Source organism: Nannospalax galili, unplaced genomic scaffold (assembly GCF_000622305.1).
Source record: "Nannospalax galili isolate Female #2095 unplaced genomic scaffold, S.galili_v1.0 scaffold455, whole genome shotgun sequence".
Classification (NCBI taxonomy): domain Eukaryota; kingdom Metazoa; phylum Chordata; class Mammalia; order Rodentia; family Spalacidae; genus Nannospalax; species Nannospalax galili.
In genome coordinates, this window is record NW_008335815.1 from 532,800 (window position 1) to 555,748 (window position 22,949).

At 41.5% G+C, this 22,949-nt stretch overlaps 1 protein-coding gene across 2 annotated transcripts in view; it reads left to right on the forward strand.

Moving 5' to 3' along the window:
- Positions 1–22,949, forward strand: part of Notch2 (notch receptor 2) — a 156,731-nt gene that overhangs the window by 25,680 nt on the left and 108,102 nt on the right. Inside the window, exon 3 of one of the 2 annotated variants that reach the window (XM_029562266.1) lies at positions 15,438–15,519. In XM_029562266.1, coding sequence (XP_029418126.1) covers positions 15,438–15,519 — 82 coding nt within the window. The remainder of the gene's footprint in view (positions 1–15,437; positions 15,520–22,949) is intronic. The other variant, XM_029562267.1, reaches the window with a different exon arrangement.

Here is a 22,949-nt window from a genome sequence, read left to right on the forward strand (position 1 = left end):
CTTGGTTGTGTGATTCTTGAAGTGAAATTTGTAGATGACAGTGCCATGTCACAATGTCAAAAGGTTGGATATATCTGCAAGAGTAAAATAGAGATGCTAAGACGGTAGCCATAATTATCTAGTCTCTTTGCATTTTCCTGATGTGTTGTATACTCTCAAGGAAAATGCATATTCTAGTTTGTGAAATGTGGGGGTAAAGCAGGTAGGTGCCTCCAAACTTAAAAAGAAATAAACCCCCAGAAAAACATTTTGTTTTGAGCATGGACTTTTTGTAAATGAGCAAATAAATATTTATAAATTATGCAAATGTACACGCAGTAAGCCATATCTGTATGTGTGTGCATCTGTGAGCATGTGCATACACTCTTAGTAAAGCTTACTCATGTGTTTTTTGCTATAGATATGTAGGTGTTTTAAAGTTCCTCTTGGCACCGCACTGGATGGTCTTGTACCTCCCCTACCTCTGGGATAAACATACCTTGTTTTGCAGACCACTGATCCAGAATGAAAATGGAAGAGTTTAATGCTGAAAGCTGTTGGCGCTCTCATTCAACAGACTCTCTTCCTACTCCCAGTGTTTCTGATGCCCTCCGCAAAGTAATTTTTGATTAGTGTTTTGAATTAAAAGGCTGTGTTTCTGGGTGGAAAAGATAAATATGTATGTGAATGAAGTTGAATTTGTCCTTGAGAGAATATGATTTTTGATTTTTAGAAAGGAGAATTAACAACTTTTGTGTTTATGGTCTGGGTTAGTGTTTGATGTGATTAAGCCTTCCCTCCATTATGGTGACTAGCCTGGTTCATAATCCAGAATTAAGGTTTGGTCAGTGTTTACTGATTCAAAAAAGTTCTTTCAGCCAACTGGAGAGTAAGCTAGACATGACAAAATAGAGCAGTAACATACCAGACTTGGGGTCCTGCCGAACGAATGGTAGTACTAGCTCACAAAGGTTGCAGATTTGTTGTGGCCCTTTTGCAGAACCACCAGAGTTGAACAGGACATATAACCAGAAATAAGAAAAACAGACAGCTCATTGCATTTCAGAGTTGGAAGCTCAGGACTGTGGGGATTAGCTGAAGTAATGGGATACTGAGCAGATGCAATGAAAGATTAGCTTGGTCATTGGAAGAATTTCCAATTTTGTGATGAAACAGAAGGGAATAACACTAGTCACTGTTTGTGGTGAAATTGGAAAGCAAATTATAATGTGGAATGCAACTCCCCAACTACAGTCTTAGTGACGGGTGTGCTGTACAGGTAGGTATTTCCAAACATGTCTTCAGTTGTGGGAATGCAAATCATTTCAATATTAGAGCAACTCAGCTCATTACTGTTACTGGAAAAACAAGTTAAACCAAGTGCATGTCCTACTGAGGGTGAGTCAACAGTGTCCTTTTAACATAAGGAGGAACAGTACATGAAGTGAGGTCTTCCCAGTCCTGTGGTTTTTCTCCAGCTGAGCAAAGACAGCTGTTGTTCAGAAGTGGGGCTTAGATGCATAAGAAGAAGTTGCCCACTTCCTTTCTTTCTTCATTGTAGCCCTCCTCCCTGCCAGATTTTTGGGCTGAGACTTCACAAAAGTTTGTTTTTTTTTTTCCTTAGATTTTTGTCATTATTTCTTGAATTTGGCAGAATGTTTATTTATAGAGTGTATCACTTTTCAAAAAACTTTAAAAATAGAAATAGCGTAGTTTAAAACTTCATTTTAATTCATCAGCCAATCCAAAGTCCAGGGTTACTATGTGTTGTCAGATAGCCTTAAAAATGCCATAAAGAAAGAAAAAGAGTGTTCTGTTTTAACATTATTTTGTATAGTTCCTAAGGACTGCAGACATGAAGCAAGGTTGTATATTATGGGATAACATATCAAACTGTAGTAGTGAAATTTATACCTTTGTCTTTGGAAAATAAGAGTCAGGAGTTCTGGGCCCCATAGAGTGAGTTAAGGTTTCTTAGGACCCAACACCATTAAGGCCATGTATCAACATAGTTTTTGATTTGGAAAGGTAGACTTGTCTTTTTTCTGTCTTCGTTGATTCTTTTAGTTGGACAAAAACTGACCAGATGAAGAAAATATCCTGTTCCTTATGGCATTTTTGGTTTACCACATTAGTCATTACTCACCTTCTCTGAGTAGCAGGCCACGTTTTTCCTGTTTAGTGGTTCAGTTTTCATTAACTTAACTGCAGATGTGTTTTGGGGAGGTATTTATATCTAATTGTTTGAATAATGACCTGTCTGATCCAATGATGATGACTGCTTACTGTTAATAGGGTCACAATTTTTTTTTTTTTTTTTTTTTTGGTCTTTTTGAGACAGCTGTCCTGGAGCTTACTATGCAGACCAGGCTGGCCTTGAACTCACAGAGATCCCCCTGCCTCTGCCTCCCGAGTGCTGAGATTAAAGGCGTGCACCACCACACCTGGCGGGTCACATATTTTAAGAGTAAAGTCTTGTCAAGATAAGGTGCCATTGTTCTTAGGAGCTGGCGCTGTCTCTAACCCTTAACTTCCTCTTCTTTTTAAAATGATTTTCTATTAGTGAGAAGAAATGGTATCTAGTTATAATTTTATTTAAAAGAAAAACAAAAAAACTTTACGATTTTAGTCATTCTTTTAACTCAGAAGGTACTTTGTTGTGCTTTGTTTCCCTGAGTTGACATGTTTTCCAAAGTGGGATTCTCTTGTTTTGGGGGTGGGTGAATGAATGGGTATCACTTACCGGGGCCCCATGTCAAGGATGGGTCTGGAATACAATATTGACAGCCCCTCTTGTCCTGGGAACTCAGTCCTGGTTCTCATAAGCATATGGTTTTTAGCTGTTTTTTTTGTTTGTTTGTTTTGTTTTTAAGCATAATTGTTTTTCATGTGCATGGCTGATATGTGGGTGGGTATCTGTTTGCAACTGTTGTAGTCACAAATGTGTACTGTGCGAGTTTGTAGGACACAAGAGATAGCATGCTTTTTTTGTTGTACCCAGTGCAGGATCAGTAGATAAAAAACATGTTTTAACCCTGATTTGGGCCCCTTGCTTTGAATGACTTTGGGCAAGTCTCTTATTTTTTGAGCTGCAGTTTCCTCTTCAGCAAAATGGTGCTAATATCAATTTGCATGCCTTGTTGGGTTGCTGTGGGGATTAAGGGAGATTATTTGTGTGAAATACGAAGGAAGGTATTCTACTATGGCATTGTCCTTGTGCATTTGATCTGGGTATGGTCAGCCTTCTCAGACTACAGTCCCACATGAGAGTTGTCAGCTGACTTTCCGGTTTACTTCTTGGCCATAGTGTTCGCATAGGTCACCAAATACTTGTAGGCTTGGGTGGAGGAATGTGGGTGAAAATAGCCCAGAGTCCCTGCCCATCAGAAGCTAGGCTGCTAGTCATAACACATCCTGTGGAGTGCTGTCTGTGACCTGTGTTGGTTGCTTCATGGTGCTCAGTCAACACCAGCTCCGTCTGTGGGCAGAGTGGGCGCTTTTGACTTTCATTTCACTGCAAAGCTAATAGCCAGCCATGCGACTTAGGTATCATCAGAGTGACTCCTTGAGGTTACCAGTTGCTTGCTGGTTTGGGGTTATTTCCTATGCAGTTGTGTGAGCACTGCAGAAATTCACTGTGCTTGAAACTGTAAACTTGTCTAAATGATAGACTTAACAGTTCTAAAGCCAGGCTATATTGTTGGGGCAGGAGGGAACTGGATACTTGATTTGCCTGATTGTTTTTTTAAAAATACAAAACTTAGAGTATTTGAGATTTTCCATGGAAACATATTCCGGCTCATAGCCAAAATCATTACAATGTCTTGGTTTTAATATTTTCAATGAGGTAATATGTACTTTAGTGGGGAGGAGGAGGCATGTCATTTAATCACCAGCACTGCACTAACAACCTCAGTTACCAAATCCTTTATCTCTTTGCATGAACTCAGGGTTGCTTGCTTTAAACACTGGTTTTCCAAAGGACTTAATCCCGTAATGTGATGAGGTGATGGTGGGACGGACATTCCCACTGGGCCTGGAGTGGTGTAACTGGTAAAACGCCGTCTGTAAATCCCTCTTGTTCAGCATGCATCTCACTCCCATGTCCCCAAAGTGGAATGAATTTATTGAGGAGAGAATTTTGAGAGTGATAAACAAAAGGGATTAAAATATCTCCTCTAAAATATCTGTGTCCTTAAAAGACTATAATAAACTATCATTTTGCAGGTTTTCTTTTTGCCCTGTGGGAAATTAAGAGCTTGTTTATCATTCTCTTGGTGGGAGATAGAAAATTGCTGGTCTCCTTTGCCCATTCAGTTTGGCAGACATTTCCTCAGCACTGCCCATGCCTGTCCTCATGGCTAGGTTGATGCTGGGTGGAGTGGACGTGGCTTGTGTGGCCCTGGTTCAGCATCTGTATTCCTCTGGACCTCTTCTAGGCTCCAGACAGGAGGAATGGCAAAGGGACATGATGAAATGGGAGGAGGCCGCTTGCAAACACAGAAAAATCCTTCAGGGAATTGATGACTTGTTCATGTGAAGTGGGGGTGGAGGGGGCAACACCTCTTACAGAACTTACCTTAAATTTTAACTTAGTTTATGTTGTTTTTTGTGGCCTTTCCGAGACCTCAATGCTGAAGGTGTCACGGAGTCATCTTTTGGCCTCTCTAGACCTAAGGAAAACATCAAGGGCAGCATTTTGGGCTTCTAAATTGGGCATTGCTGCAAATGGAGAAAGCTCCTTTGAGCTCCTGTGCTTGAACACACATGGACTGTCTGCAGTGTACTGCCTCTGCTGCCCGTGCTCATCCAGTGACCATTGGATAAGCAAGAATGGGCAAGATTCCGACTTTTGTTAGTGTGCTCAGGGCTGCTTTCGTTAAAATGGCTGTCACAACTCTCCAGAAATCTGAGTGGTCCCGGAGGTAAATTCTTACTTTGACTCATTCACAAGGAAAGGAAGCATAGTAAAAAGACAGATTGGAGGACTGGGGTTTGCAGAGGGACTCACTGGACATCGAGGCCATTGACTGCCCTTAGGTGTGTACTGTTAACTTTTTTTTTTTTTTTTTTCCTATTGTCCACACTATGCTGATGTGGGTTAACTTAAACTTGGAAATTAAATGGAGACATTGAGAAGTAAGACTAAGGATAGAAATTTGGGGCTGTATATTATGTGTTCTTCCCCCTTCATACAAAATAAAGACTTGGTGTTTTCCTGCCGTCTGTCTTCTTCTGGTCCAGGGGTTTTGGCTTCAGATATATTCACTGGCAGTGGGAATGATACGCATTTACACCTCCAGATTTAGACATTTTTCTCATGGTGCTTGTGTCTGTGCTGATTTGAAGTAACAGATATGGGCCAAGGATATGGGACCTTTGGAAACTCTTGGATTTAGGAAATTCTCAGCAACATGTACAGGAGTGTCAGGGTTTAATACTGTGCGTGGGTGAATAGGGTTTGTTTGGGGCTGTAGGTATAGAGCCTCTGTGACCAGATTATCATACAGAAGTGACCCTCTGCAAACTTATAAGTCAGAACAGTCAGAAAGTAGTTAGACTTTATGGGTACTGCCTGACTCCTGCTCACCATTCGTATATCAGTCATGGTATTCTGGCGACTCCTCTGCCCAACTCTGCATCTTGTGAAATAGCCTTCATTCCCACCACCCAGGGGCTTTTAAAAAAGACTGTGAGATGGCTGCTGGTGAGGAAATCTGAGACTGGTTCTGGATTTTCCCTGCTTGGTTTTGGGAAATCGTCACAATTTTATGTGATGACATTTAACAATTACAGGTCTTTCCATTTTTTTTAAAAAAAATTATTTTTATTTTGTGTATGAGTATATTGCCTGCTTGTATGTAAGTGCACCCATATTGTGCAGTGCTGGTGGAAATTAGAAGAGGGTGTCGGATCCCCCCGGAACTGGAGTTATGGACAGTTGTTAGCCGCCATGTGGGTCCTGGGAACTGAACCCCAGGTCCTCTGCTAGAGCAGCCAGTGCTCTTAATCATTGAGCCATCTCTCCAACCCCCAGGTTTTTCTATTTTTAATATAGCTGTGTCTCTTAAGACTTTGTTTTTGGGAGTCTTAACTCTAATTCAGAAACACTAGACACTGTCTTCTTCATTTAAAAGTACCCTGAGCCATTTAAGCTAAAAGTTCACTTTGCTTCTTTTGGGGGGATGTTTCAAGAAAATTATATATATTAATAATTTTTTTCCAGCAAGGGTATTTAAATGCTTCTATTTAAAATGAAGGGCTTTAAAAAGATTAAGTTGCACTTAACAAAATGGTTTTTAAAAAACTTGAAAATGGAAGGGTTTACTGAAAGTGTAGGAAATTGGTAACAGGCAAAATCTGCCTAGATACAAGAGTATAGGTACAGGTAACAGAACAGAACAGACAGACGGTAATAGTTGCAACACCTCAGACTGGCCCTTCTGAGCACTAAGTGTCATATAAGTGCACAGTGCTTACTGTAGAGAATAATTTAACTTCTAGGTGTGGGGGAGCTCCTTCCTTGGAAGGAGCCGAGCTCTTGAACCTCATGGGCATGTAAATCCTGTGACTGTTTCAGTCAGTGTCATCTTCTGAAGGGCTGGAGATTTCTACTCACATTGGGGCTTCTTTGGGTCACATTGGCCCTATTGTTCTGTGGATGTGTCAGTGAGGTTACTCAGGGGAAGCAGTGCTCGCCACACCTGCCACCTTCTTTCACCATTTCCTTGGAATTTGTGCTATTGAGCTTTTTTCATTTGCTGTTTAGATGTAAATTATTTGGGCTTTTGTTCAAATTCTTTCCTTTTTAAAAGGTTTTTATTATTTTTAATTATGTATATATGTGTGTGTCTGTGTGTGGATATCTGCTTGTGAATGCACGTGCCTGGGAGGCCAGAGGCTTCTGATCCCCTGGAGCTGGAGCTACTGGTAGTTGTGAGCACCTCAGTTGGGTGCTGGGAATCTAACTGGAGTCCTCTGTAAGAGCAGTTATGAGCACTTAACCACTGGGCTATCTCCAGGCCTGTTTACCTCTTTCAGTCAATTTGTATTCCCCCTTAATATACATTGCTATCACAGGGAGCTGGGGCAGGAATATTTTCACTTACAAGAACATTGGAAGGTGTTTTAGTTTTGTCAAGATCAGAAAAGCACAGTTTTACTTCCTCAACTTTTTGTCTTGTTAAAGGCAAGAAGCTTCTGTCATTTTCTTCTTTTTATTTTATCTTATTATTTCAAAAGTAAAATTAGCCTTAGAGTCTCATTTGGGTAAAATCAAAGCCTTAGAACATTTTAAGCATGTAAGTTGACTGTTGAGTCTGTTAATAGGTTTTTGGCTCGGATATTTAGTTTGCTGGATATCCTGGTGAGTACTGAGCACCTGCTGCCACCTGGGCATGCAGAGACAAGCTGTTTGTGCCAGCCCTGGTTACTGAGGTCCAGAGAGGAGGTCCAGAGAGGTGAGGGTGAGAGGCACGTGAGTGAGCAGGAGCACCACCTGCTTCTGTGCCAGCGTGAGCTACCTTAAACCGGGCTGGAGGGTTTTTGGGTGCTCCTTAAGGAAGGCTGTACTCCCTGATTTCAAATGCAAGTAGGAATTAGCAAAATGGAGGGAAGAGAGGAATGAGATGGAAGGGGAAAGGAAGCTGTTTAGGCCGAAGGAACATAGAGATGATGGTTCGTAGAGGGCCACATTCTGGTTTGTATGTGGGGTCTTCAAACTTTGTGATTTTTAATAGTAGTTCTATGTACAGATGCACCAGTTTAAACTTCAAAATGCAGTTGAAATTTACCCCGCTGAACTCATTTACTTTAACTCACAAATTGAAGTTTGAATTATTTTCTATATTCTTGAAAAAGTCAGAAAGGCAAAAAAAGGGAAAAAACATTGCATAACGAATTCCAGGATGACACAGCAAATTGATGATTTTTTTTTTTTTTGCAAAAAATCTAGTATGAGATAAGAAAAAATTGCAGTTTTTAAAATCAAGGATTATTCTAGGTTTATTAACTCATAGGAATGAATTTCTATGTAAAATGAAAATTCTAGGTGTTGGACGGTGGCTCATCTCTGTAATTCTAGTACTTGAGAGAACAGAGGCAAGAGGATTGCTCACGAGTTCAAGGCCAGCCTGCATTACATAGTACTTTCCAGGCCAGCCTGAGCTACAGTGTGAAAGGCTGTCAAAAAAGAAGAGAAAATTCTAGAAGTAATAAAAAAAAAACCCAAAAAACAAAAAAACCCCAACAACAACAAAACCCTCTTAGTTTTTAGAAAGCCGCACTGTTTGGCTGGGCCCTGTAACTTCACCTTTTATCTCTGGACCTTGTGTAAGCATTCCTCGGGTAGGAAACAGGTTTTCTCTTGGGTGATCTCTGTGGAGAACACAAAAATCCTTGTCACATTGTTGGGAAAATAAAATTGATGTTTCCATTACTGCTTTTTTTTTTTTTTTCCTTATTATCAAGACTAATTTTGAGGAAGGAGACAGATGTTCTTCTCTGTTTTTATTTAAATGTACCACTTGGGATCTAAAGCTTCCACACATTTTTTTGTTTGGAGTTTTTTTTTTTAATGGCTTGATCTCAAAAAAATGAAATAAAAAAACTTAAGGGAGATATTTGTTGCATGAAATTGCAGGGTGCTATGAGAATTACTGTAGATCCCTGGTGTCTCCCTGTCTGCCCTCGGTTCTCCTATTTTGGGTAATAATGCAAGCAGTCATTTTAGAAAGCCTCGCTGTGTTCATCTGCGCTTCTTCCAGAGGCCCTGGGCCAGAAGCAACAGATCAGACACAGCCAAGTCCAAGGCACAGCCCAGACTTCATCTCAAACACTGCTACTTGAAATTTGCATAAACGTTGAAGAAAAAAAAAAGGGCCCTGTGTAACTCTTCTTCACATAGTTTAGGAACTCCAGCCATTCAAGGCTTTAAAATGTCTGAGGGAGCAGTGGATGTCCACACTGCAGACAGAGGGCCAGGATATGAAAGGAATCATGTGAGGCAGACAACAGACAGAGGCTTATTTGAAGAGGCTACAAAGCAACAAGTAATGCCAGTTTAAAACGATTACATGTCAGTGCGACAAGTGAAACACATTGAAGGCTGCTCAGATTACACCGTCTGGGGTACCAGACTTAATTACTCATGTTAGCGAGATTCTTAAAACAAAGGGAGGCTTTTACATTGCTGGCATGGCTCCGAAAATGCTGGAAAACCCAGGAAATTGCAAGGAGGAGTCCTTTAAGTCTGGGACACCTTTAGCTGGTTCCTCAAAAGATAAATTCCTGGTCCACTGGACCTGGTAAAAATCAACGACAACTTATTTTGTTGTTTGTAGTGTTTGTATACAGTGGAGACTGATAAACCTGAATAAACACTGGGGCCTTGTCTGGACTGAATTGCAACAAAGGCAGTGCTGTGTTTCTTAAAGGGTCTTTGTGGATAGATTCTGAGAGCAATATCAAGTGGGTAAATGTAAGGCATCTAATAAAATAATTTTTACCCTCCTATTTCCTCTAGTGTCATTTGGGTGTGCTGCTTTTTCCTTGTTCCACCTCTCACTCCCCTTCAGGAGGTTGTGAGGATCGTGTGGCCAGACTTTCCTTCATGGTGAACTTCCATGTAGTGCTAAGCTGAGGGCCTTACTCATAGGTGGAGAAGCATTTTTGCTCATGCCCACTGTTTATCATACTTTTCGGGAATCACCTTTACTGTCTTTTAAAAAGAAGGGTGGTGAGCTTGGCTTGGTCCATTTTTAGTCTTTTTAGTAGATGGCTGGTGATGGCAAACAGAAGGGATTAGTTCCATTTATTGATACCACATTCTATATTAAATTGTGCCACTTTCGCTTGAAGTTTACCTGCTTAAACAGCACAGTAGTTTTCTCTTCCACTTGAGGAGGCAGCTGTGACTCTGTCCAGGCCTTTGGTGACCTACTCCCTGCCTGTCTCCTGTAACTGTGACTGTCTCCTTGCTTCATAATCCCTAGCCAGGTGGGCCTGGGCTAGCTGTTTAATTCCTTCCTCAGGGTCAGTCTATGTGCTTGTGTCCTCTTCTTCTTCTTACAGCGCTTGTTCACTTCAGACTCAACTCAGAATCCTTGCTCAGACAGACCTTTCAAAACTACACACTATCTCAAGCAGGTCAGCACACCTGGCCTTTGTGACTGGTGTGTCCCCAGTACTGGGTACTGTTTTGATTCTTGCAGAATGTATCACTGTCTAGTATGGCTTTATTTATGTAGTCTTTTGTTCTTTGTGTTTTCCTAAAAGGTAAGGTTTGTGAGGATAGAGACTTATTTTGTTGATCTTGATATTCCTGGCATCAAGGCCTGTATCTGTGCACATAGTAGGTGCTCTGTGTTCTGAAAGCTGGTTTCCAAACAGTGCACTGTGTTTGATGTTGGTAGCTGGTGTTTAAATTGGGTCATATTGCCAGGTGATGGAGCTTGAGATAAGAAACTGACTTCTTGTATTTTTTTTTTTCTTTTTTGTGGGGCTGTGTGGACAGATACAGACACAGTATGTGAGATTGAGTTCACTCGGCTGACTGTGCAGCTTAAAAAGAAAATTTGGGAACAAAAGTCTTAGACTCCCTAAAAGCCTCAGCTCTCTGATTAGACTGAACATTTCATTTTCCCTTTACAAACGTGATGCATTTATATTTGCACTTAAGTGGCTAGATTGAAATGTTTCACATTGGGAAACAGACCCTTGGCTCTTTCCAATCTCACATCACATTGGTTGACCAAAGTTTTAACTTCTTTTTATATGGTGAATTATTATAGTATTCACTTAGAAATTGCCCTAGAATAAAGGCTTGAGTCTCAAATTACTTTATGTTTCTTTTGTTTATGCAGGTTGTCTGTTACCCCTGGGATCGTTCAGTTCTTTGGTGGATTAAATGGTTTAGGAGATTTCTTAGAGTGGACACTTGCATCTTAGTGTATTTATTTACACTATTTATCTATTGTCAAATATGAGGCTCCTCAGACCTGTGTCCTCAGCATCATGGAGGAACTTGTTAGGGCTGTAGATTCTTAGCCCCTTTTAGACCTGCTTAGTGTGAAAGTACAGGGGTTGAGTCCAGCGTTCTGAATGAACCAACCCTACAGGTGATTCTGATGCATAGTGAAGTTTGAGAACTGGACTTAGTAAATGTTGAAGGTTCAAGGTAGCAGGATCCCACAAATCAAACAGGTAGCATTAATTATTAGCCTGAGAAGCCTTCCTCTTTTTTGGTCACTGAATTGCATTGGCTGTCTAAGGCTAGGCTGTAAAGTTATTTGCTAGGTTGATTACCACATATTGACTTTGGGTTGTTTATATTCTCTGAATCTGTCACTGTAATGATTTGCCAGGACACTTAAGAGGAACAAGCTGTGATTTTTTTTTTTCCCCCAACCTGTGGCATTCTGAGTCATGGGTTGTGGGCCCTTATTCTCTTCTGGATAAATTTCTCCATGTATGTTGCATGTTTTTTATGTACCTCTTAAAAGTTTGTTTATTATAGTATGTGATACGTGTGTGTTTGTGTGTGGTACGTGCACATGAGTGTGAGAGTGTGTGCCTGTGAGTGCACATGCTAAGACCAGAGGATGGGTGACACCTCCATCGCGCTCCACTTTACTACTTCAAAATAGGGTCTTAAACTAAGCCAGCACCTTTCAGTTTTGGAAGCAGGCTGGCTGGCCAGCAAACTCATGGGATCTGCCTGTTCCCCACCCCCACTCCCCGTTCCCTTATGCAGAGATTACAGGCATGTACAACTGCACTTGGCTTTTTATGTGAATGCTGAGGATTCAAACTCAGGTCCTCATGCTTACACAGCAAGTGCTCTTACCCACTGAGCATCTCCCCAGTCTCCTTTAAATGTACCTTTAATGACAGAAGTGCCACTCACTGTTGGATCTCAGGGCACTCTTGGGGCATTTAGTCCACCCCAGATTGGTTCATATATTGCCCTGGGAAATTGTGCCTCGCCTGCAGTAGATGCAGGTTTCAGGATTCCTGATGTCTTTTAGTGTATGAGGAGTCTAGCAGGGGTACAGAACTCAGGCTTGCTCCGTGCCTACAGGACGTCTATCCTTACTGAGAAGTTTTCCTTTTTATTTAATGAGAAGGGGAAAAAAGCAAATAGAGAAAAGCTAACAAGTCCTCACCAAAACTAATAAAAGTGTCTAAAGAGAATAAAAACAAAATCAGTTTGAGAACTTTAGTATGGAGGAAATAACCTGACATTAACTGTTTTAATTATAGTAGTTGCATTGGGCTTATCAGTGTGGGAAGAGGGAGCACTTGCGCCTTACAGGGAAGTGGGATGTGGATGAGAAGATGACCCTCTTCCTGAATCTGCCTGTTCCATGGGCAGCCTAGTGAGTGCCTGTGTGATCTCAACAGCTGTTACAGAGATGGGCTGGACTTAGAGACTGGTTGTCTCCCAGGCTCAGTACTCCCACCAGCTAGGGGAAGATGCCTCAAGAAGCCACTAACCTCCCGGCTTCACTTTCTGGCGAATGGGAATGCTGTCGCTATTCTGCCATGGTAGTGGGAAGTAGCTGGTCTCTGTAGTAGTGCAGTCTCTGGGGCCAGACACCCTAAGTCCATTTCTGGCTCTCTAACCTCACTGGAATGATGATAGACTGTCCACTTGCTCACCCTGTGTCCTCATCTGTGGAATAAGCGTGACAAAATGAACTTCTTCTTAGTGTGGTTGTAAAGTGAATTAGATAATGTATGTAGGGTGCTTAGGGGATAGTCCTGGATATAAACTTCCAAGAAGTGTATGAGCTTCAGTTTTGGTTTTGATTGTTAGGCTAGGTTCTATCTTACCTTTCTTGCTGTTAGGGTTCTTTTTATGCATTTTGGTGAAGAAAATTTCAGCTCATCATCAAGGTACTCTACGTGTGGAGCAGCTGCACAGCAGCTTCCAGGCAGACTTCTTCCTGGATGAACTCAGTGGGAGTTTGCAGAGTGTGGTTCCTCAACCCTCAGTGGTCTGACGTGGGGGAGAGTTAAGTGGTAAACTGCCTTTTCTTTGTCTCTCAAAGGGGAATAAGAATTTGAGAATGTTTTACCCATACATATAACATTATCTTATATTTTGTTTACTTGAATCCCCCCTTTCTCTTATAATCTCTAGTTATGATCCACTCCTTGCTTGTTGTGAGCCTTTCAAATGAGAGATTATGACAGATTCATTTCTCTATATATTCAGTTTCTCCTTTTTTCTGGATCTTGTTGATGAAAGTTGATGCTTCTGACTTTTTGCTGAAGTGGATTGTTTTATTAAAACTTCACCTGAAGGCTAAGTAATTCCTTCATATGACAAACTACTATCCACTCAAGTTTTCCTAAATAGTAACTGATGGATTCTTATATTACTTACCTGAAGTATCCAAATCCCAAGATGATCATGACCTGTCATAGTTATTACAGCTTTAATGATCTTACTGCCACTGAGAGAGAGATGTCACTGTCAGAGAGACTTGGGCACTGAGACCTAGGAACATGCAGGACCACAAAAGCAGCTGTGTGAGGAGACTTTGGGGATGAGTTTCTGTATGTCTATGAGTATAGGAACCCAAAGGTGAGCAGCCGATGCAAACTCTAAAGGGAGCTGAGAGGTGCAGTAATCTATGGGTATAACAAGTCATTGGGTGTCAGTTTAATTACTATGCTTATGTAGCAGAACAGCTGTACTAGGCTCTCCCCTATGGTCTGTGACCTGTCTAGCCACAGGTTCTTGGCCCTGATAATAGTGCCAGGTATGGCTCCATCTTAGAGCCCACTTCGACCTTAAATCCAATCAGGAAATTGGTTGGTTACTCTCATAACATTTGTGCCACAGGATTCACAGCTGGGTAAGGTTGATGATTACTTTTTTCCTTTAGTAGCATGAATAGCACCTTCCAGCACTAGCAAGCTAGCCAGTAGGGATGAAGCTTTGAGGTCAGTACCTACCAGCTTGATTTCTTTGTGCTTGTTCTGTGACTCATATATGTAGTGTCTCCAGGAATAGGGCCTTATCATCAAGTTCTGGAGGCCAACCAAGAGCAAGGACAATAGCTTGTACTGTTGTGGGTCTGTGAGACCTGTGGTCAATAGCTTCAAAAAAGGGAGCCCATTCCTGGCATTAGGTTTTTTATTTGCTAACCTGTGTTATCCGGTAGGACCAATGGATCCCTATTATAGGGTAACTCCATTTAAACTCTTATTATATTGTATGTGTATGTATTTTAAGAAGCTTCTATAGTAGGTTTCCATATGAGTTTTCAAAAGGCCTTTAGTGTTAGCTTTCCGTCTCCCACACCCAAAAGCATTTGGGGAATACAAATTATAGGCCTTACCACTACTGGCAAATTTTAGAGACAGCAGAGTGCTTGTCCCTGGATAGGACTCCTGTATTAAACCTCAACTACCCACGGCAAAGGGAACATTGTGGAAGAGGGGGACAGAAGGATTGTAAGAGCCAGGGCTGGTGCATGAACATAAGGAAACAGTCTTCCAGGTCTTTGGGAACTTGCGCATATGAACTTGCAGCAATGGTGACAACATGCACAAGACCCATGCTGACTCAGTCAGACAAAAACCCAGCATAGAACTAGGGAAATGGGCAGAAGGCCCCAACCCTAGCCAAGAAACTATTGGCAACTGATTACTGCTGGGTGAGGGAGAGTAGATTTTCTTTAAGGGAGTGACTCTAGATACGCTGACTAGACTCCAGTGGATGAACTTGCACTGGGTACAAATGCTTGATTGGATAGGACTTAATGTATATGACAGATTGCATGAAATCTGGTGGGGGATTATAGGGGGTGCGAATGGAGGAGGGGTCTAAATTTGATTAAGATCTATTATATGAAATGCACAAAACTCAATAAAAGTATTTTAAGAATCCCAAAGCTAATAGTTGAGTGAAAAAAGCATAAAAAATTATAGACCTTTAAAAAGAGAAAAAAAATAGAGAACACGATGGGGGGGGGGTAAGTAGAACAGGGTGCAGATGATCAAAATCTACCCGATGACTTTATAGACATACACAGGTGTCAAGGATCCAAGTGCAACTGATTATGACTAGTAATAATCAGATACATACAGATTAGAGACGCATGCTTACAGAGTTTATACTGAGTTCACTATTGTATAACTGTATTAATTCAACTGTGAGCCTAAAAATTTTATAGCCACTTTTGAAAGAGATGTATCTTTGCTCTGGAAACTGTTATTGAGTATGTTAAAGCTGTAATGAAATGCTTCTTCTAAAAAAATAAAAAATATATATAGTAAAAAAATACATTGTATGAAGTTCTCAAAGAATCAGTTTTAAAAAAAACAAACTCAGATCAGATGTGACGTAGGAATGATTTTTCCTTTGGATCCCACTTCAGTGCCTGAGGGTTATAGAACCTTATGTCTAACCTTATTTCTAATGCATGTTTGCTTTCTGTTTTCAGCAGTGCAGTGTCGAGGTGGTCAAGAGCCCTGTGTAAATGAAGGAACTTGTATTACTTACCACAATGGCACAGGATACTGCAAGTAAGTCTTCCCTTCCGTATTCTTCCTTTTTCTACAGTAAGGTGCTGGACAAGGTTGGATTGGACTGTTTTTACATTTTTAATACTTCGGTGAAATGTTACTGGTTGTAGACATTTCTGATACAGTCTTTGAGGCTATCAGGTCAGTGGTTGGTAAGAACTTTCTATCTTACCATTATGCTTATCATTATGAAGGACTTTTTAGTAAGTGACTAGTTGAAACATATCAACTATGACTACTTTTTCTTATATTTTTCAGTTTAAGACATGAGCTTAGAACCTTTTCCTCAAAATGTTAGCTATGATCATGTTTTTGAGTTATGCCAAGTAGATAGCCAATTCCACTGTAAGTGACTCTAATAATCATACGAATGTCATAGCTCCTGGTTAAAAGTCCAGTTCTGAACATGAGACTGTGCTGGAGGGGATGCACACATTTGTGTAGGATGAGGAGGGGCAGACCTGTTAGGTGTGCCACACAGATGAGGAAGGGATTGGACTGGCAAACACAGGGCAGCTCTTGATTCAGAAGTCTTTCTTTTTTTTCCCTTTTTCCTTAACCACCTAGTCTAGCCTGACGTACTTGTTTGAGGAAGGGTGTGAGGTAATTTCATAGATGGCTTCTCTAGAATTTTTGCTGATCATTATTTTTTTCTTCTTAGTTACAAATTTTGGTAATAAGGTACATCCATTCTGTTTATATTAGAAAAGATAAGGTTTGATAATATAAAACTGCCCTTCCTGTTTCTCATATCATTGTGCCATGTTTTCCAATAGAGTCAGTTCTGACACTGGGATCTTTAATGTCACAAGCAAGATATTTTTCCAAGTCAGAAACAGTTTTCTTCAACAAACTGAAAATAATTTTAAACTGTGGTGACAGTAAAATTTAACAATAGTTTGTTTGGATTGAAATTAAGATAGCATTGGAAATGAAAGATTTCATGTACTGATTATGGGCTATTCACTTAGCTTTTAGCTGGAAAACCAAAACCAATGAGGTGAGTTTTCCTTTGTGAGTGGAGAAGCAACTGGAGATCATAAGGAGGGAACTCAGAGTTGGCCACTGAAGTCTTGTTTCCTCTCTTTGAGGCATCTGGTGTGTGGCTGTTGCTTTATTCCGTTATTCAGCCCTCTTGTGGCTGTTAACCTGTTACACTGTGATTTGGTGATGTGCTTTTTTTCTCAGTAGGCTGTGGGGTCCAGGTCTAGGCATTTTTCATGGTCAGTACTTAGAGTACCTGGTATATAGTTCTTGCTCAGCAGTGAGTTCTCCTATGTGACTTTTCTGGGGATGATGGAAACAAATGTCTGTTTACCTCTGATAGGATACTGAAGACAGACCAAAGAAAGGATTCCACCTTAGCCTGTCTAGCTTGGTGAACCATGAGTGCTTGCTTACAGGAATGCAGGTGACTCAAAGGCAACACTGGAAAGTCCACACGAGCATGGGTATCAAGCTCTATAAAGAGCTGTGTCCCTGGAGCTCTCTGTCCGACTTGTAGCGAGCTCCACCGAAGAGAATCTGCTCATCCCAGCAACTGCTTATTGTTTTTACAACCCTGGGATGGTGCTTTACAAATCTTATAACTCAAAAAAATTATTTTTGATTTATTTTATTTTTATTTTATGTGTATGTATGTTGCCTACAAATGTAAGTGTACCTGTGTATGCAGTACCCACAGAGCTAGAAGAGGGTGTTGGCTTCCCCGGAACTGGAGTTATGGATGGTTTTTAGACACCACATGGGTGCTGGGAACCAAACCCAGGACTTCAGCAAGAGCAGTCAGTGCTCTTAACCCCTGAGCCATCTCTCCAGCCTCAGTTTATTTTTTAATTTTTTTGTGTTTGAGTGTTTTGCTTGTATGTATCTAAGTGTACCCATGCATGTAATGCTCGTGGAGGCCAGAAGAGGGCATCAGATCTTCTGGAACTGGAGTTACAGGTGGTTGTTAGCTACAATGTGGGTTCTGGGAACTGAACCTGGGTCCTTTGCAAGAGCAACCAGTGCTCTTAACCCCTGAGTCATCTCTCCAGCCCCAAGTCTTATAACTTTTATGGTCTTCTAATGCCTTGTGAGTTTCATTAGCTGCTGCTTCTTCTTTTGTTTTGTGGGGAGACAAAGTCTCACTATGGAGCCCTGGCTGGCCTGGAAGTCACTATGTAGGCCAGGTTGTCCTCAAACTCATACAACTCCACCTGCCTCTGCCTCCCAAGTGCTGGGATTAAACACATGCACCACAGGCCCAGTTAGGCTTCATTAGCTTTTTGTTAGAAGCATCCCTCCTTCCTTTGGGAGGAAATGTTTCAATTCTGAGGAAATCCCTACACTTGTTCCTTGAACTGAAAGAGTTCAGTACATAGTCACATGTCTTATCTGCTTCATCTTAGTAAGATTGATTCTCCATTTGACAGTTTTATTTCCTTCCCCAGCATCTGTCTGGTATCATACAGAGAGGCAAGTTAGTTGGATATAATTGGACTTGGTGGCTTACACAGGGAGAATTTCACATAGGGTCTACATGTTGGCCTGCATATGGTCTGGTATGGAAAGGAGGTTTCTAGGGGAGAATAATTTCTGCACACTGGAAAGGACACTAAACTTTGCTTTAAGGAGGAAGCAGTTTTGCCAGTTGCTAGTCTCAAACTCTCTCAAGGTCTGGGAGGTGTGGTTGCCTTCAGTGTGTAGAAGAAACCCTGCTAGGGAAAAGGGAACATACTGAAGACTGCAAAAATGGAACAGCCTAGGGTATGGTGGCTCATGCCTTGAATCCCAGCACTTGGGATGCAGAAACAGGCAGATCTCTGTGAGTTTGATGACAGCCTGGTCTACATAGTGAGTTCCAGGCCAGCCAAGGCTATATAGATCCTGATTTTTTTTTTTAATAACAGCCCAATTTCTGTACTTGGATCTTTGTTGATCGTTTATAGACTCGACTGCTTGTGGGGCTAGTTCTGGATGGGTCCCTCAGGTACCTTCCAACCCTGCTGTAAGGAAATAAGCTTGAGGAAGAAGAGAGAAAATTAGCAAAGCCATCTTTTTGGGAGACCAACAGGAACAAAAATAGTTGTGAAAAGAGTGCCTGCCTGTGTCTGGGGGGGAGGTCAGCACTGGTGAGCACAGAAAGGCAAGAGCTTCACCAGAGACCCTGAGCCACATTCCTAGATGCTGTGCAAACCTCTGCTGACTCTTAAGCAAAGTTGTGAGTAGACGTGATGTGTACGTGCATGCTTCTCAGTACCCACCCCCAAAACACAGCATTCCAGTTTGTTCAGTAAATATCCTCACAAAATAGTAAATAAGTATTATAACATTTAAAGGTTTATAAAGAGTATACCAGGCATGCAGGGGATGTGATTGTCTTTTTATTCCTGAGATCGCTTAGTGGATTTAAGACAGCAAAGCCAGAGCCAAGTTCCTTTTGTAGGGGGTAGGGTGGGAATGGGTAGAAAATGCTTTAGAGTAGAAGGTATCTGACTACTGTTAAAATGGCCTTATGCTGCTGATTCAGCTAAAACGTAATGATTGTTTACAGAAATTATAGAAATGCTTGATAAGATCACAGTGACAGATGAGGATAAGTAGTTTCAAAGATTGGTTTTGTGCACAGCCCAACTGTTTTTTCTCACTGTTAGGAGCCTAAGGACCCCTGTCAGTCTGTGATCAGATTGTGATGCCAGGCAAGGGGAACCTGTGCAATCTTGCATAAAACTCAATTACTGCTGCTAAATAGTTGCTGTCAGATCTTAATAAAGCCCTCTCACTCCAGAAAGTTAAGACATTTTATTCTCTCCCTGTCCTACTGGGAGGTGTAAATATATAATTAAGTTTGGATGTAATTAATCACTTTCAAGTTGTTTGTTCCAGGCTTTCAAGTATAAACCACCTCAAATCCCATTTTGATTAAAAATCCTGGGCAACTCATGTTTCCTAGGATGCTGGGTAGAGGTGAGGTTATGAGTTACATAGTTTATTAAATGCTTATTGTGAGAACATATTTATCAGAATTAAAGTCCTCATCTGTTGATTCGTAAGGTCTGGGTTGTCAGTGGCTGTTTCTGTTCACTCTTCTCTTGACTGTGGGTCCACATTTGATTTCCTTCCATTTTAAGTTATCGCCAGGACATTGCAGGTGACGTTTTCCTTCCACCAGAGTCTTGAGTTTTGACTTAGTAGGTGGGTTCATTTAAGATCACTTTGATCCCATGGAGGCTTGGTTTCAGGCTTTGTTAGGGTAGATCTGCTTCTGATTGCCCTTACAATTAAAGCTTAGTCCTGGGATATGGCCTGTAGTTCCTGTGGAGGACCATGGAGGAGTGTGAGGGCCAACCAAGCCTGGGGTGTGTTTTATGGAGCCCCTCTAATTTGGCAGGACTTGAGTTCCAACCGAGAACTGCCTGGCCTGTCTTTTCAGCTGCCACTTCTCTCTTCCTCTTGGGCTGTGGGTTCTCTTCCAGCTTCTACATAGCCAGGAGCCACTGAAGGATTAGATGCAGATGTAGTTAGGCTTTGAGCTACTTCTCCTGTAATCCTGCCTTTTCCAGGGTTTCTCCGTTCACATTCCAGCAGCTTCTGCAGCTCCCAATGTTCCTAGTTTCCCACCTGGTAAGACGTGCATCCTCTGCTTGCATGTTCTTTCTGTTGTATGGCTGGAGCTGGGGAGCCCTTTGCAGAGGGGAAAGCTGTAAAATGCTGGTTTCTCATGGTTTACTTCCTTTTTATAATGATTATAAACAAGAAAGTTGGTCTGATGTGATTTTTACCGTTATTCTTTTGTCTGAAAATGACATCTGAAAATGACTTTGTGTCTGAAAATGACATTTAAAAGCGCATTGTTATGGATGCAAAATGTTATAAAATACAAGCTTGTATTACATTTTAGCCAAACCTTGTCCACTAGCTGTAATAAACCTTAACAGCTAAGAATTTTCCACCAGGTTTAGGAGTGATGCTGGTGGTCCATGCACCTAAAATCCATCCAAGAAGACTGTTGCCTTCGCTATCCTACTAACAAATTTAGGTGCATAGTGGAGGTCAGAGTCATGGGACTCCTGCAGAACCTTGCTTGGTGAGTCCTGATTGCCTGTGCTGCGGTGTTCCTGGGAAGGTGTGTTCTGAAGTCATGGCTGACTCAGGGTTGCTCCTTTCATCACCTTGTTAGCACACTCACTAGTGTGCAGGGGCCAGTGTCAGATCAAAGAAATTCGGAGAGGGAATATCCAGGGCACACCACTTTCTCTTTCTGTTCTGCTGAAGCTGTCTGCCAGCCTGGTTCCTTCTAGCTGGTGCCCTAGTCAGCAGAGTAACCTGTGCGTGCAGGCTTTCTGGAAGATGAGAGCAGAACTAACTACTTGTCTACAGTCTTGTTTTATTTGTGTGTGTCTTTTTGAGACAGGGTCTCCCTGTAGCCCCCGCTGGCCTGGAACTCGCTATGTAGAGCAGGCTGGCTTCAATCTCACAGAGATCCACCTGCCTCTGCCTCCTGAGTGCTGAAATTAAAGGCACACCACCACACCTGGCTCGTCTATAGCCTTTCAGTCTTTCCTACAGCCCTCTTTTTTAGCATTGTTTTAACATGAAATGAAGAACTGTATCTTTGGCTTATTAAATACCTTCCACAGAGTAATCTTTTTTTAATGTGGTGCTTAAGAATTATTAAGAGTTACTTACCGCAGTCTACCCTTGTCTACTATATGTGACAGCACCTGTAGCAAGCACTGGAATCTGTGGCAGGAGTTGAAATTAATTGATATTTTCAGGTTACCTCACACTTCTTTGGGAATCATAAAGTTGTTTACCAATCCCTTAGGCCAGACTCTTGAGAGGTTCAGAGTGAGCCATGCTAGAGTGTTTGTAAAGTCAGCTGTGAAATAACTCATTACAATGTGCTCTTCTGTGCAGAAACCACCAGTGATAACAGACTGGAGCTGGGACTGGGTGAGGAGAGGGAGGCACTTGCATCAAGTGTGAAATTTAGGACATTGAAAACTCAGTTGTTGAGATCAGTGATACTGTGATGTCATAGTTCACAAAATCAAAATGAGTGCAAAAATCTCAAGGTTCTACATAAAGACATCAGTATTACTGGTTTTTCTTTTGCCCTAGGCGCCAGTGTGGTTCATCCTGGCACTGAATGTAGATCAAAGCTCGTGAAAGGTCTTGCCTGGTAACATGCAGAGAACGTAGATTTCTGTGCCAGCTAGACTGGAGTTTGAGTCCTACTTCCTGTGAGCAATCAGGTCTTTGGCAATTTAATGACTATAGTGGTAGCTAGCAAGTATTGACCTCTTGTTGTATACTATGATCTGTCCTCAGCTCTTTATATGAGATAGATAATGTTAAATTGCTGCTTTATCAGTCTGTATATTCCGGAAGCTCAGAGAGTTTAAATAATTTGTCCAAGATCATGTTACTCTTTTTACCTATCTGAGATGTACTCTTGGAAAATGTGCTGTCATTCTTTATCTTAGTTTTCCTATCAGTAAAATGAGACCAAACTACATATTAAAGTTGTAGCTCTAACAAGATGGTCTGGAAAGGAAATGTGAAACATCTGAAGAAAATGAATATTAGGATATGATTAACCTTTGCATTTATTAAATTAAGAAGAGCTGTGTGTGTGTGTGCACGCGCGTGTGCACGCACGTGTGATGCAGAACTCAGAGGACAACTTGCTAGAGATGGTTCTTCTACTCTGTGGGTTCCAGCAATTAAATTCAGGTCTTCAGGCTTGGCTGCAAGCTCCTTTACTCGCTGAGCCACCTCATTGGCCCCAAATCTCTGTTCTATTTAGTTCCTTATTTGAAAGTGACATTAGGTAGGCCTTAGACCCTTATTTAACACTAGAACCTTGCAGTGGCTTATAGCTGCCTGAGGTTATGTGGGCCAGGCTCGATTAATGCTGTGTTTGAGCAGCGGCCTTTTGGTAGTTCTGTAGATGAAATGTAAGTGGGTAGTGAAAGGGGGGATTATTGTCTGTGAATGTGCTTTTCAGTAGAGAAAGCTAAATCGAAAAACCTGAAACTTTCCCATTTTCTGATCGAGGATCAGTCTGATTTTATGTAGCTGTGACATTGAGAGTGGCCAAATTCAATACCTTCTGAGAAGTTGCTGCCGGCACAAAGTCGCTTGTTAAACACAGCACTTCGCCTTTGCACAGTGAATTACGGATGCTCATTTGCATGTCCAGCTGAGCCTGTCCTTATTTGGGGCTTATGACTGAACCCTTTTTCAATACCATTCCTAAATGAATCTTCTTGACACTATATCCTTTAAAAATCCTCTAATATGCCGGGTATGGTGGCACATGCCTTTAATTCCAGCACTGGGAAGCAGAGGCAGGTGGATCTCTCTGAGTTCAAGGCCAGCCTGGTCTACATAGTGAGTTCCAGGTGAGCTGGGGCTACATGGAGACACTGTCTCAAAAAAAA